This window comes from Lynx canadensis, chromosome C1 (genome assembly GCF_007474595.2).
Source record: "Lynx canadensis isolate LIC74 chromosome C1, mLynCan4.pri.v2, whole genome shotgun sequence".
Classification (NCBI taxonomy): domain Eukaryota; kingdom Metazoa; phylum Chordata; class Mammalia; order Carnivora; family Felidae; genus Lynx; species Lynx canadensis.
Genome location: NC_044310.1, coordinates 37949617 through 37963868, shown reverse-complemented (window position 1 = coordinate 37963868; position 14252 = coordinate 37949617). Strand labels below are relative to the sequence as shown.

Genomic DNA, 14252 nt, shown 5'->3' with positions numbered 1-14252 from the left:
GAGCCCCGCATCAGGCTCTGTGCTGAAAGCTTGGAGCCTGGAGCCTGCTTCAGATTCTGTGTCTCACTCTTTGTCTCTGCCCCTGCCCTGCTCATACTCTCTCTCTCAAAAATAAATAAACATTAAAAAAATTAAAAATAAATAATAAATAATAAATAAAAAGAGGAATCTTTGTGATGTAATGGCAGAAAATTTAGCCATATAGTCATCTGCAGTAATGTAGAGAAATATTTAAGGAAATGAGTGGTCTAAGACTTTCAGATAGATTGTTAGAGGGTCTGCTTGGTTTTCTCTTGTTGCTTTATAGCAAAGTATGAGAGGAGAGAGATAAGCAAAAGGAAAGGCTGTTTAGCAAAAAGGAGTTGGAACTTACTGTTTCTGAAGATTCCCCACTTTTCCCAATGGCAGATAATGCTAAAATTAAGGGTTGACTTCTGACCAAAAATCATTCCAGGCACTTTTGGGAAATTGTGGTCTGATGGTGAAACCTAGGGTGTGACTATATAATCCTTCATTAAAATCTCAGAAAGATCCAAGATGTTGTCTTAGAAAATAATTTAATTGAATATCAGGTTTTTTTGAAGATGCGTAAGGGCAGTCTCAGCAGAAGCCCAGTGGAGAGAAGCGTGCAGCTTCGGTCTAATGGAGTGAACTGCAGTAAGATTCATAGGAGAACCACACATGTTTTTAAAGAGCATTATATTGGGGCGCCTGGGTGGCTCAGTCGGTTAAGCGTCCGACTCCGGCTCAGGTCATGATCTCGCGGTCCTTGGGTTCGAGCCCCGCGTCGGGCTCTTTGCTGACAGCTCAGAGCCTGGAGCCTGTTTCGGATTCTGTGTCTCCCTCTTTCTCTGACCCTCCCCTGTTCATGCTCTCTCTCTCTCTCTCTCTGTCTCAAAAATAAATAAATGTTAAAAAATTAAAAAAAAAATAAAGAGCATTATATTGTTGGAAATACCGCCAGCTTGGTCTGAAATGCAGAGAGACCTCACAAAATGAAAATTGGACCCCCAGAATTCTGTTGACAGGACTCACACTCAGAACACTGTGCAGCTCTAACATATATGGTCTACCTCTCATTGAGAAGGAATGATAATTTAGAGGATGGAAGCAAGAGCCCAGAGGAGCCCAGAGAATAGTTATTTCTGATCAGGAACAGGGCTAAACTTCTAATCAAGGAACTTCTAACATTTTCCTGGCTGGATTTTAGAATTTCAATGGACCAGTGATTCCTGTTTGCCTCTTGTTTTCTCCTTTTGTGAATAAGAATATCTGTAGTGGTTATCCTATGCCTGCTGTACATGTGTATTTTGGGTATATGTGGGGCAGACATCTTGTCTCTTTGGTTCACAAGTCTTCCACCTGTGAGGGACTGTATTGTCAGAACTGCTCTTAAAGAACCACATCTGTGGAGGTTGAATAAGGACTTGACTTAGATGCCAACATCCTGGATTTCAAGCTGAAATTGTAAAAGAATGAGACTTTGCTTTGCTTTCTTTCTTTCCCTTTTCTTTTTTTCTTTTTTCTTTATAGGGCATGAGTTTAGTTTACACATGAAAGGAGTCTAAGTAACTTGTGGTCAGAGGGTAGACTGGTGGTTTTAAAATAAGTCCACCATGGGGCACCTGGGTGGCATCTGACTTCGGTTCAGGTCATGATCTCATGGTTTGTGGGTTTGAGCCCCGTGTCAGGCTCTGTGCTGATAGCTCAGAGCCTGGATCCTGCTTCAGATTCTGTGTCTCCCTCCCTCTGTGTCCCTCCCCTGCTCACACTCTGTCTCTCTTTCTCTCAAAAATAAATAAAAACATTAAAAATGAAATAAGGGGCGCCTGGGTGGCTCAGTTGGTTAAGTGTCTGACTTTGGCTCAGGTCGTGATCTCACCATTTGTGAGTTTGAGCCCTGTGTCGTGCTCCATGCTGATAGCTGAGAGCCTGGAGCCTGCTTCTGACTCTGTGTCTCCTCTCTCTGCCCCTTCCCCGCTCGCTCTGTCTCTCTTTCTCTCTCTCTTTCTCAAAAATAAACAAACATTTAAAAATTTTTTAAAAAATGAAATAAAATATGTCCACAAATGTTTGATATTCCTGTGCTGAAAAGGAAGTCTAACTCCTTTGTCCTTGAGTGTGGGCTGTACTTCAGGGCTGTAATGAATACAATGAGATAGATGTGACAGTGTTAGACTTAGGTGAGTAAGTCATAATAACAATTGTGGCTTTCTCCTTGCTTTGCTTTGGGAGAACTTAGCTGCCTTGTCATGAAGACACTCAGGATGTTTATGTGTTGAGGAGCTGAGTCCTCTTGCTAAAAACTAGAAAAGAACTGAGGCCTCCAGCCAACAGCTGTGTGAATGAGCCTTCTTAGGAAGCAGATCCTCTTGCCCCCGGTAAACCTTCAGATAATGGCAGCCCAAACATTTTGACTGCAATCTCATGAGAGATTTTGAGCCAAGAACCACCCAGTTCAGCTTCTGCCAGATTCCTGACCCATAGAAAGTATGTGAAATAATAAGCACGTACATTCGTTATAAACTACTAAGTAATATGCTGTGTAGCAATAGATAACTAATAAATAGGCATGGTGGGCATCATTAATAAAAGAGGATTGCAGACAAACAATCATTTGGTTAATTGTCAGGCAACTCATATTTACCTTTTCTGTAATGTGTGATGTTTGAAATTCTCAAGTTAGTAGGTCAAAGGCTGGGTTTGTAGAGGACGAATATCTGACTTCTACATTAGAATGAAGTTGCACTGGGCATACACAATATCTTTTCATGTTTTGGTGAATGTGTGATTTGTGTGCTTCCAAATATTTCGGCAGGTGCTTTGTGACTGTTCCTTTGAATTTTACCATTTGTCTCCACTTATTTCAAAACAGCGTTAAAGCTGATGTTTGAAATGTTGCGAGCAATAGAAGCCAGATTCATTCATAGATCTGAATGTAACTCATACATTAAGGGGAGAAATGTTGGTGGAGTTGGTAGAGACTTATCTCTCTTCTGTTTCAAGAACTGCATATCTACAAGGTGTAATTTTTTTTAACATGAGGAGAGTGTCCAAAGTATTTTTTTTAAGTTTATTTATTTTGAAAAAGAGAGAGAGAGAGAGAGCACAAACAGGAGGAGGAGGAGGGAGGGGCAGAGAGAGGAGAGGGAGAATCCCAAGCATTGCAAGCTAATAGCGCAGAGCCCCAGTGCGGGGCTGGATCTCACGAACAATGAGGTCACGACCTGAGCCGAAATCAAGAGTCAGATGCTTAACCAACTAACCCACCTAAGCGCCACCAAAGTACTTCTTGATTGTGTAGTTAAGTAAGTTAATTTGTAAAAGTAAAAAGAGCTCAAATCCATTAAGTGTTTTTATATATTTCTGACTTTAGTATTATTGTATCATAGTTTAAAAATCTTAGAATAATTTGACAGGAAAATAGTGGAAAATGGAAAAAGCATTCTGTTTTACATAAAGGTAATATAATCACTTGTAAGGGAATCATCAGCAATGAAACTGTTACTTGCTAACATTTAGCATCACTGTGTTGTCTTTAGTTTTAGTAGGAAGGTCAAACTAACAAATGAAGCAGCTAAGTCTTGATAAGTGTTTGTTACTTCAGGTCATGGTTTTATCACTAATAGTTCTATTTTTTCAGAAATTGAAATAATTAATAATACCTTTTTTTATTATTATTTTTTTACTCAGGGAATTGCTCCAAAGCTGGAATTTTCTACGACCTCAGTGATAACTGAATGTCTGATAAGCTCGAGGAAGTGCCGCACTCAGGTTCAAATCTTTTATTTATTTATTTATTTATTTATTTATTTATAAATTTTTTTTAAACGTTTATTCATTTCTTTTGAGAGACAGAGAGAGACAAAGTGTGAGCAGGGGAGGGCCAGAGAGAGAGAGACACACACAGAATACAAAGCAGGCTCTGGGCTCTGCCAATCTGTCAGCACAGAGCCTGACACGGAGCTCGAACTCACAAACCGTGAGATCATGACCTGAGCCAAAGTCAGACACTTAACCCACTGAGCCACCCAGGTGCCCTTCAAATCATTTATTTAAATTATTTAATGGTTTAACTTATTTGTTGATAGTTATGGGCATTTGGAGAGAATTATGCTTTCATTTTGACCGTAGCTCATTTCATTTTTTTGGATCAATCTGGAGTGTAAGCAAAACAATTATCAAAGGTATTTAGCAGTTCAGTTGCATCTTAAATGTGAGAGTGAAGAGTTTGGTACACATGATAGGCGGTGCCACGATGCAATTATTATTTGTAATGCCATGGGCCTTTTTTTTTTTTTTTTTAATGCAAAGAAATCAGTCTGCCAGAAAGATGTTGAGATCAAGAAGCCTTACAGAGAGCTAGATGGGAGGCTTCTATAAATCTTATAGGAGTTACAGATGACTGCAAAAAGTTCAGAGGATTCTTTTTAGCAAATGTGACCAGAGGTTTTCATGCGGGGATATTGGTGTTTAGTAAGTATGGTTTCCTGAGTCTCTCTCATTCCTTAAATGATTCTTGCTCAGTTTGGTGGCCACACTGATGGTATCAGACTAAGGGAAGCTTGGACACTTCAACCTAAGTACCTTGTGTATTTGTAAAAACTGCCTTTAGCCAACTAAGTTATATGGACCTGGTATTTCATTCCAGTCTAACTTTTCACTGAGTCCCCAAGATCATCTTACTGCCTTGTCCACAAATTTTCTAATAATGTCTAGGCATCACTCATATGCAGTTGCATTATGATTAGGTAACAATGAACAGCCTGTGATGGATGAGGAGCCAGGAGCATATAAAGCCCTGAGGATCCAAACGAGGCAGGACTGGGCCCATGGTGGCAAGAGCGGAGTGTTAATTTACTGTACTCTCAGTTTTAGAGTAAATTTGCTAAGGATGATAACTGTGACGTAAGCTAAGAAGGTAAAGCATGGTTTATATGAAATTGTTAAGGGGCTCATTCTTACGTTGTTTGACAAGATACATAGTATGGCTATAGTTATTTGTCTTTGAAATGCAGCTAGTAGAGATCTAACAACCTATGCTTGCCAGATGCAGAGATGTTACTGACTTGTTTTGAGATATGTACTGTGCATTTTTGTAAATTGTTAAAAATGTTTTACCTGGACTCAGACAAATTTTTTCTCTCCTCATCGGGGTCTGCCCTTCTGGTGGGTGGGTAGAAAAGTATGAAGTAGAGCATATGCTCAGAAAGGTACACACGTTCTAAGTGTACAGCTTGGTGAAGAGTCCTTCCTAAATGTAAAATTATCCCCGCATTAGGACTTTCATCAGACTTAGGAATTAACATTTTCCTCCGTGAAGTTTTTTAACTTGCCATTTTTTAACTTGCTATTTTTTTAACTTGCTATTTCAGTGTTTGTCATTTGTTATTCATTGAACAGATATAATAGGATAGGCTTCAGTGTCAGACATTGTTTAAGAAAATATGCCTCAGAATCAGATCTGGGTTCAAGTTCCTCATCAGGCTGCCTTAAATATTAAATTAGAGAATATATGCAGTGTGTCTGGCACATAACATATAACTAATTAATTTGGTGACTGTTACTGAAGTTTTTTTAAAGATAATTGGGAGGGAAGACAATAGGTAAAATACAAGATAGAAAACATTGTCTGGTAGGCACAACAGAGTCTATACTTACACGTTAAAATTTTGAATGTTATCAGCCAGGATTTTAATCTTACTTGCCCTTATTTGAAAATGTGATAAATCTACTTTTAAAAAACTGAATATTGGTTAAAATTAAAATTTTAATGGCTGTAAAGCAGCATTTTCAGGTTCAAACATAAGAATAAGACAAACCATTTTGGTTTTTAAGAGAGAATGAGTGAAAGAAACTATAAAATTATTTAAGTTTACAAATACTTGTAATGATCTCTATTCCTTTTGGCACATTATTTTCAAATTGATGTTTTGTCACCAGTTGAATGGATTGAAAAAATTAAGCATATTATTGTGAATTTCTGAAATAAAACTAGTTTTCTACTTACACTTTTTACTTACTAAAGGTAGACTTTATTATGAATTAGTTAAATGTCAGTAGTAGTTTTTTTTTTTTTTTTTTTCAACGTTTATTTATTTTTGGGACAGAGAGAGACAGAGCATGAACGGGGGAGGGGCAGAGAGAGAGAGGGAGACACAGAATCGGAAACAGGCTCCAGGCTCCAAGCCATCAGCCCAGAGCCTGACGCGGGGCTCGAACTCACGGACCGCGAGATCGTGACCTGGCTGAAGTCGGACGCTTAACCGACTGCGCCACCGAGGCGCCCCAAATGTCAGTAGTAGTTTTATTAATAAGTGTGTTAGTCTGCTATATCGGGTAGGTTTTGCTGTGTAAAAAGCAACGCTAACTTGGTGGCTTAAAATAAAATGTTTCTCACAGTTCTGTGTATTGGTTGAGTGGTTCTTTTGGTTTGAACTGGCAAGGCTGGGGCTGACTGATCTAGGATAGCTTCACTCATGTCTGGCAGTTGGCTGAGTTTCTGGTCTGGGAAGGACTTTATATTACTGGTAATTGGCTTGATTTTAGCCGGAATGGTGGCCACAATACTTTCGTCTTCTAGTAGCCTAATTTTGGCTCATTCACATGGAGGCAGGATGGTTGTCAAAAAGGAGTAAAAGACTTGAGCACTTTTCAAGACTCTCCTTATGTCACATGCTATTACCCTGTTGGTCAGAGGGACCCACTATGTTAACAGCATATAACAACCACTATTTTCAGCTCTACTAGGAAGGAACAGGATGCATTAAGTATTGGATAGAGTTAGACAGCATGTATCTGTACTAGATATATCTTAGTTTATAACTTCCTCTGCTAGTATTCAACATTCGAAAACTGTAACCAAGAAAGATGAGGTTAGTTATTTTAGATTTGGTATAATCAAAGCAACTTTATAGCACTGTTGAAAGAGATGATTATGGTTCATCTGTGTCTGGAGGTAAGAGATATTAAAAATGTGTGAAGATTTGAAGAAAAGAGTCCAGGGAGTGAGGAGGTGATGAGGGCAAGTAGCAGATTCAGCGAGAATAAAAGAAGTACCATGAGGAAAAGTAGTTTTGGTCAGCAAGGGATTTCAGAGTTTGGAATGCAGTGGATCTGCACAATGACGAAATCTAAGATGAGGTGAGTAAAAGTAATTAAAGCTGAGAAACAGAAGTCTCAGTCCAAGGTCTTGGAAATCTTCACTACTTGAACATTTTATTAAACCTCAAAGGTCCTTGCCTGTGCTAACATGCCTGCTTCTGTGCATCAGTGTGATGTCATAGAGATGGATGAAATGTGATAAGGTAGAAAAATTCTGAATGACTTGTTGAAGTCATTGAACAAGGTGGGAGAAGGTGGGAGCATATTAATAGCTGCAGAAGGAAGATGAAGAAATAATCGGATTGTGCTGGTTTGTATGAAACCCATGTTTACTTTTTTTTTCCTGTTTACTTTTTAAAAATATTTGACTCTTCCCTTCTATGTCACATTTGTATTTTGTTAGAATAAATACCCTTAACGAGCAGGGAAGGGAGGGGTTGAGAAAGTAGACAGGGAGGTAGGATTGATAGGTTTTTAAAATGATTAAAGTTAGAAATACAAAGATTCTCTCACTGTCCATTTTCTCTAATATTGGAAATCTTATAATTCTAGATAATGAGTCAAGAGGTCTTATGTTATTTACTAGTAATCCAAATTTTAAGGCACTTATAAGGCAGGGACTAAATGAAATGTTATCCTAATAACACAAAAAAGTTTGGAAATATAACATTTGTTTTTAAAAACTTAGACTGCTAACCAATTTTACTAGCAGAATACTAGTCATTAACATTTATATGTGTCTTTCATGTCTTCTTACATTTATAAAAATATGGAATCAGAATTAAGATGGAATGACTATTGGTCATTAAATTGTAAAGTTTTGGTTTGAAAGAGATCTTAAAATACTAATCACCTTGTATAATCCAAACAATACATTTCATGAAAACATGTATAAAGCTCTTTTTCAGATGTTTACATTATACATATATATATAATCATAGCAGTATAAGTGAAACTTATGTTTTCTCCATAAAGATGTCATAAGCAACTAATTAGCCATGCGTGTTTGTAACATTACTAAAGAGAGTCCTCTTAAACTATATAGTCAGTTACTTGGATACTTTTAATTATAAATGATAAACCAGTGTTTACATTCATTTTTTAATATACTGAAAACTAATTTTTCTGACCTTGTTTCTTAGATTTTTCAAATGATTAAATATTGGACTTGCTAGACTTAATACCATATACTTTATTAACTACTAGACAAAGAGTTATCTAGGATAGATAGGAAAGACTAATCTAGTTGGCTTTGATAGATTATGTGTGCTTTAAATTAATTTAAAAATTTTTTTCCTACCTGTAGTTTATATATAGATATATCTACATATATTTCTACATATGTCTTCTGCCTAAGTTAACTTTTATTTTGTATGTTTAGGATAAATTTATTTACCATACGGCTCCAGTTGAAAAATCACATGGCAGACTGCAAAGCAGAACATCAAGATCACAGAAGAAAAAATCCAAGTCACCTGAGAGAAATAAATATTGCATAAATGCAAAAAACTACGAACAGCCTACAATTTCTTCAAAATCACACTCTCCATCTCCCTACACAAAGAGACGCATGTGTGAGCTATCTGAAGACACCAGGCGGCGGCTGGCCCATTTAAATCTGGGACCCTATGAATTCAAAAAAGAAACAGATAAACCTCCATTTGTGATTAGACATGTATGTGTTCTCTTAAACATTTCCATTGGAAACTGATCTAATCTATTCTTTCACTAAAATATTATTCTTGAAACTTCTTTCACTTCTACCTTCTATTAATAATTTTTTTTTCCTGAACTGTTAGCCTAGCAATCTAAAATGGAAAATTAGCTTAGAGTAAAAGAACATTCTTTTGTCAGTCTTTAAACCTGACAGAGATCAAGTTCCATTATGAATGCCATGTTAAGTCTTTTAAGTACCCATTTCCTTTCTTCTTATACACTGGACAGTGTAATAACTCTACAAATTGAACTTAGATATAATTGACATTAGGACTAAAATGGCAGAGGAGGGTGTTAAAAGAGGACCAACTTTTCTTTATGAAAAAAGAAGACTCCCTTTTCTAGCCTTTTTGAAAATTATAATGGCAAGTAAGTTCCCTTTGATATTATGTCCCTTGGATAAACCTTATATAATGGATCTTTGAAGCAAATCATTATTTGATGAGGATGGGAAGGCCTTTGAAAGTGAAGAGAGTTAACTTAGGGTTGTATAGTTCTAATCTTTCCGCACAGAAGCCTTTTGATATGGTTTAAGCTTAGAACTTGTGTTCATGTGATAGTTAAGTAGACTTTGGCTAATTTTAAGAGTCTGTAATATTTCAGAATATGTAATAAAGGACCTTCTTAGAATTCTCATAGTTTCTTGAATTTTTGCAAAGAATTTTTATCTTAAAAGTGTTTCTTTAACAAAGACCTACAAATTAATAAAAATTACTCATAAATATATCTAATAATAGTAATGAACATTAAGCTTTAAGGGCCTGTAGAAGCAAAATGCCTTTTGGGATTATATATAAAGTTATCTCTTTTCTTTAAAAATGTTTATTTATTAATTTTTGAGAGAGGGAGAGAAAGAGAGAGCACGAACAGGGAAGGGGCAGAGAGGAAGAGTGAGGGGGAGGAGAGGGAGAATCCCACGCAGTCTCTGCACTGTCAGCACAAGAGTCTGATACATGGCTCGGACTCAAGAATCGTGAAGTCATGACCTGAGCCAAAATCAAGAGTTGGACGCTTAACCGTCTGAGCCACCTCAGTGTGCCTAAAGTTATTTCTGACTTTAATTCATTTTTTTAAATTCTAATATGTAAATATAAATGTAAATATGTAAATATGCTCCTTCGATGGTCTCATGGGTTTTTTAAAAGTACACCACCTGAAAGGTTAGTTTTTTTTGTGTGACATCTAAAAAAAAAATTAAGTGAATTACATTTAAGCAACATTTCATTCCATTTTTATATTTTGACTATGAATCCTTTATTCTTTTAAACTAACAGATTAAAAAAAATTTTTTTAATGTTTATATTTATTTATTTTTGAGACAGAGACAGAGCATGAGCGGGGGAGAGACAGAGAGAGAGAGAGGGAGACACAGAATCCTAAGCAGTCTCCAGGCTCTGAGCTGTCAGCACAGAGCCTGATGCGGGGCTCGAACCCACGAACCGTGAGATTATGACCTGAGCCGAAGTCGGACGCTCAACCAACTGAGCCACCCAGGCACCCCAATGTAACAGATTTTTTAAATTTTACAATGGTTACTTTTAAATGCAAATATTTTATTGAGATGATTGTGATTACATTTGTGTTATTTCTATAGAATTTGTTTATAGGTTCTGGTCACACTTTTTGTTATTTTTTGAACAATATCCAGATAAGATTTATTTGCTTGTTTGATGGCAGTTTCAGAAAACCTTTAATTTTATGACTGCTTACAGTTGTAAATTATTTTGAAAAGAAAGGATATATTAAATTCTAATCTGAAGGAGGGGCACCTGGGTGGCTCAGTCGGTTAAGCGTCCAACTTCGGCTCAGGTCACGATCTCACGGTCCGTGAGTTCGAGCCCCGCATTGGGCTCTGTGCTGACAGCTCAGAGCCTGGAGCCTGTTTCAGATTCTGTGTCTCCCTCTCTCTCTGACCCTCCCCCATTCATGCTCTGTCTCTCTCTGTCTCAAAAATAAATAAACGTTAAAAAAAAAAAATTCTAATCTGAAGGAATAGTAGCATTTTAATTAAAATGCCTATGTACAAAGATAACCAGTAATATTTATTGGGAGTTAGCCACAAAACAAAATTGTTTAGGGAAATAACTGCTCTTAAAATGGTTACTAAATTATTGTTTTTCACATCAGTGTTCAAAATGGAATAATCCTAATCCTGCTTGGTATAAACTTTAATGTTTTATTTTTTTTTTTAATTTTTTTTTTCAACGTTTATTTATTTTTGGGACAGAGAGAGACAGAGCATGAACGGGGGAGGGGCAGAGAGAGAGGGAGACACAGAATCGGAAACAGGCTCCAGGCTCCGAGCCATCAGCCCAGAGCCCGACGCGGGGCTCGAACTCACGGACCGCGAGATCGTGACCTGGCTGAAGTCGGACGCTTAACCGACTGCGCCACCCAGGCGCCCCGTAAACTTTAATGTTTTTATTTAAGAGATTTCCCTTGCAGCTTTTCAATAGACAGGAAAAAAATGCATACTTATACGCCTACGGTTAGAAAATTGCTTACATTATTATATAGGAAACTGGAGTTTTCCAGTTGTGTTTGCATAGAGATGTCTCTTTTCCCCCATAACCATTTATGATTTTAAAAGCACTTAACAGGAGTGCCAGGGTGGCTCAGTCAGTTAAGCATCTGACTTCAGTTCATGTCATGATCTTACAGTTCATGGATTCGAGTCCCACGTGCTGACAGCTCAGAGCCTGGAGCCTGCTTCGGATTCTGTGTCTCCCTCTCTCTCTGCCCCTCCCCTGCTCACACTCTGTCTCTCTCTCTCTCAAAAATAAAACATTAAGGGGCGCCTGGGTGGCGCAGTCGGTTAAGCGTCCGACTTCAGCCAGGTCACGATCTCACGGTCTGTGAGTTCGAGCCCCGCGTCAGGCTCTGGGCTGATGGCTCGGAGCCTGGAGCCTGTTTCCGATTCTGTGTCTCCCTCTCTCTCTGCCCCTCCCCCGTTCATGCTCTGTCTCTGTCTGTCCCAAAAATAAATAAAAACGTTGAAAAAAAAATTTTAAAAAAAAAAAATAATAAAACATTAAAATAAATAAATAAATAAATAAAAGCATTTTAACAAATTGATAACATTTTAATTTCATACATGCACATGTAAAAAGTTAATACTTTTAGGAAAGACATTCTAGTTTTACATACATTGTGTGAAAAATAATCATAAAGAGTAAGGGGCAGTTTCAAGAAAGCAACTAACACGCTCCCAAACTAACTGGCACAACCATTCCAGAAAAGTTAAATGGAATTATTTTCTTTTTCATTTATACAGAATAGGATCTTTTTTTTTCTGTTGTGGTCAAATACTTGTAACATAAAATTTGCCATTTCAACCATTTTAAAGTATATGATTTAGTGGCATTAAATGCATTCATATTGTGCAACTGTCACTCCTACCTGGTTCCAGAACTTTTTCATCATCCCAAACAGAAACCCTGTACTCATTAAGTATTCACTCACCATTTCTCCCTTTCCTCAGCCCCTGGCAGCCATTAATCTACTTTCTATCAGGAAGTGGATTTTCCTCTTCTGTCATTTCACCTAAGTGGAATCCTACAAAATATAGACTTTTCTGTCTGGCTTTTTCCATTTAGCACAGTGTTTTCTTTCATTCATGGTATAGCATGTATCAGTACTTGATCCTTTTTTGGTCGACTAGTATTTCATCGTATGGACATGTACCGCATTTTGTTTATCCGGTCATCTGTTGATGGATGGGCTTTTTTCACCTTTGGGTTATGTGCATAGTGCTTCTAGGCATGTTAATACACAAGTTTCAACTTGAGTACCTGTTTTAGTGCCTATTGTTTTAATACCTAGGAGTGGAATTGCTGGGTCATGTGGTATGTGCTATGCATGTTTCTAACTTGTTGAGAAATTGTCAAACTGTTTTCCACAGTGGCAGTCCCATTTTACCTTGCCCCCAGCAGTGTTTCAGGCTTTACTTTATCTACCTTCTCACTAACACTTATTATTTTGTTTTGTTTTCTTTTTATTATAGCCATCCTAGGGGGTGTGGAGTGGTCTCTCATTGTGGGGTTTTTTTTTTTTCTCATTGTGGTTTTGATTTGCATTTCCTCATAAGTAATGATCTTGAGCATCTTTTCATGTGCTTGTTAGGCATTTCTGTATTTCCTTTGGAGAAACATTCATTCAGGTCCTTTGTCCATTTTTAATTGGGTTGTTTATCTTTTTGTTGTTGAATTGTAAATTTTCTTTATATATTAGGATTCTAGATACTTATATAATTTATAAATATTTGTCTTTTCACTCTCCTTTTTAAAAATTAATTTTTTTTAGATTATGGTAAGATATACACAATATAAAATTTACTATTTTAATCATTTTTAAGTGATTAAGTGAAACTGTATTCCTACCTTAACATATACTCCTTAGTTTGTGGAAAAGATTTGGGAAGCACCATAGTTAAAACTCAAGTATAACTCAGTGGTGTTAAGTACGTTTATATCATGAAGTAGTATCTTTCACTATGATTTTGATTTGCATTTCCCTAATGATTAGTGATATCGAACATTTTTTCTTGTGTTTATTGGTCATTTGTATATCTTTTGGAGAAATGTGTATTTAAGTTCTCTGCTCACTTTTTAATTGAGGGTTTTTTTTAAGTTGTAGAAGTTTCTTCATATATTTTAGATATTAATGCCTTAATAGATAATTATTTGCAAGTTATTTTTATTCCAAGGGTTGCTTTTCACTCTCTTAATATCGTCCTTTTAATGTACTAAGTTTTTAATTTTGATGAATAGAGCTATCTTTTTTATTATTTACATCACTCTGACTTTTTTATTCTTCATTAGAAAACATGCTTAACTATTATTAACTGTAGGCTATGAAGCACTGCGCATGCTGGGCTCTGAACACAGCCAAATAATGACACTGTTTGGATTCAACATCTATATAAGTAGCAAATGTGGCAAATTTTTAAATGTGGCAAAATAGATTCCTCTTTTTGTAACTTTGTAATGGAAAGCCACCTACACAATGGGGTAGTGGGCATTTTAACTATAAATCTGTTCATTTGAAAGTAGACTCAGTATATAATTAGAGATTTCTGAAGTTTAATTTCAATTTTATTTAAACATGAACAGCAAAATACTCAACTAAGCTCTGGCTTTGGGATATGCCTGAACCATAATAGGCACTATCACATTAACCTGATGACTAATAGTTTATGTACTTGAGTTGATTTTCTGGTGCCATGAGACTGGAAGAACATTTAAGTTCTTTTTGACTTTATTAAATCCTTCTTCTTCTAGGTCGACCCTCCAAGTCCCAGGGCCGATGCTTTATTTGGTTCTTCGGGCAGAGACTGTGAAAGAGATGGATGGTCCAGGATGCACAATGGTAAGCTAAAAGTTATTTCTCTTCATTGCTTTACTTGCCTTGGCTACAGTCAAGCCTTTAACTTG

The 14252-nt window shown here is 36.8% G+C and overlaps 1 protein-coding gene across 2 annotated transcripts in view; it reads left to right on the top strand.

Annotated features, from left to right (window-relative positions):
- SPATA6 (spermatogenesis associated 6) overlaps nucleotides 1-14252 on the top strand; it is a 144536-nt gene that overhangs the window by 58519 nt on the left and 71765 nt on the right. For both annotated transcript variants that reach the window (XM_030326743.1, XM_030326742.1), the window contains exons 6-8: nucleotides 3694-3774; nucleotides 8486-8779; nucleotides 14100-14187. In XM_030326743.1, the coding sequence (XP_030182603.1) occupies nucleotides 3694-3774; nucleotides 8486-8779; nucleotides 14100-14187 (463 nt within the window). The remainder of the gene's footprint in view (nucleotides 1-3693; nucleotides 3775-8485; nucleotides 8780-14099; nucleotides 14188-14252) is intronic.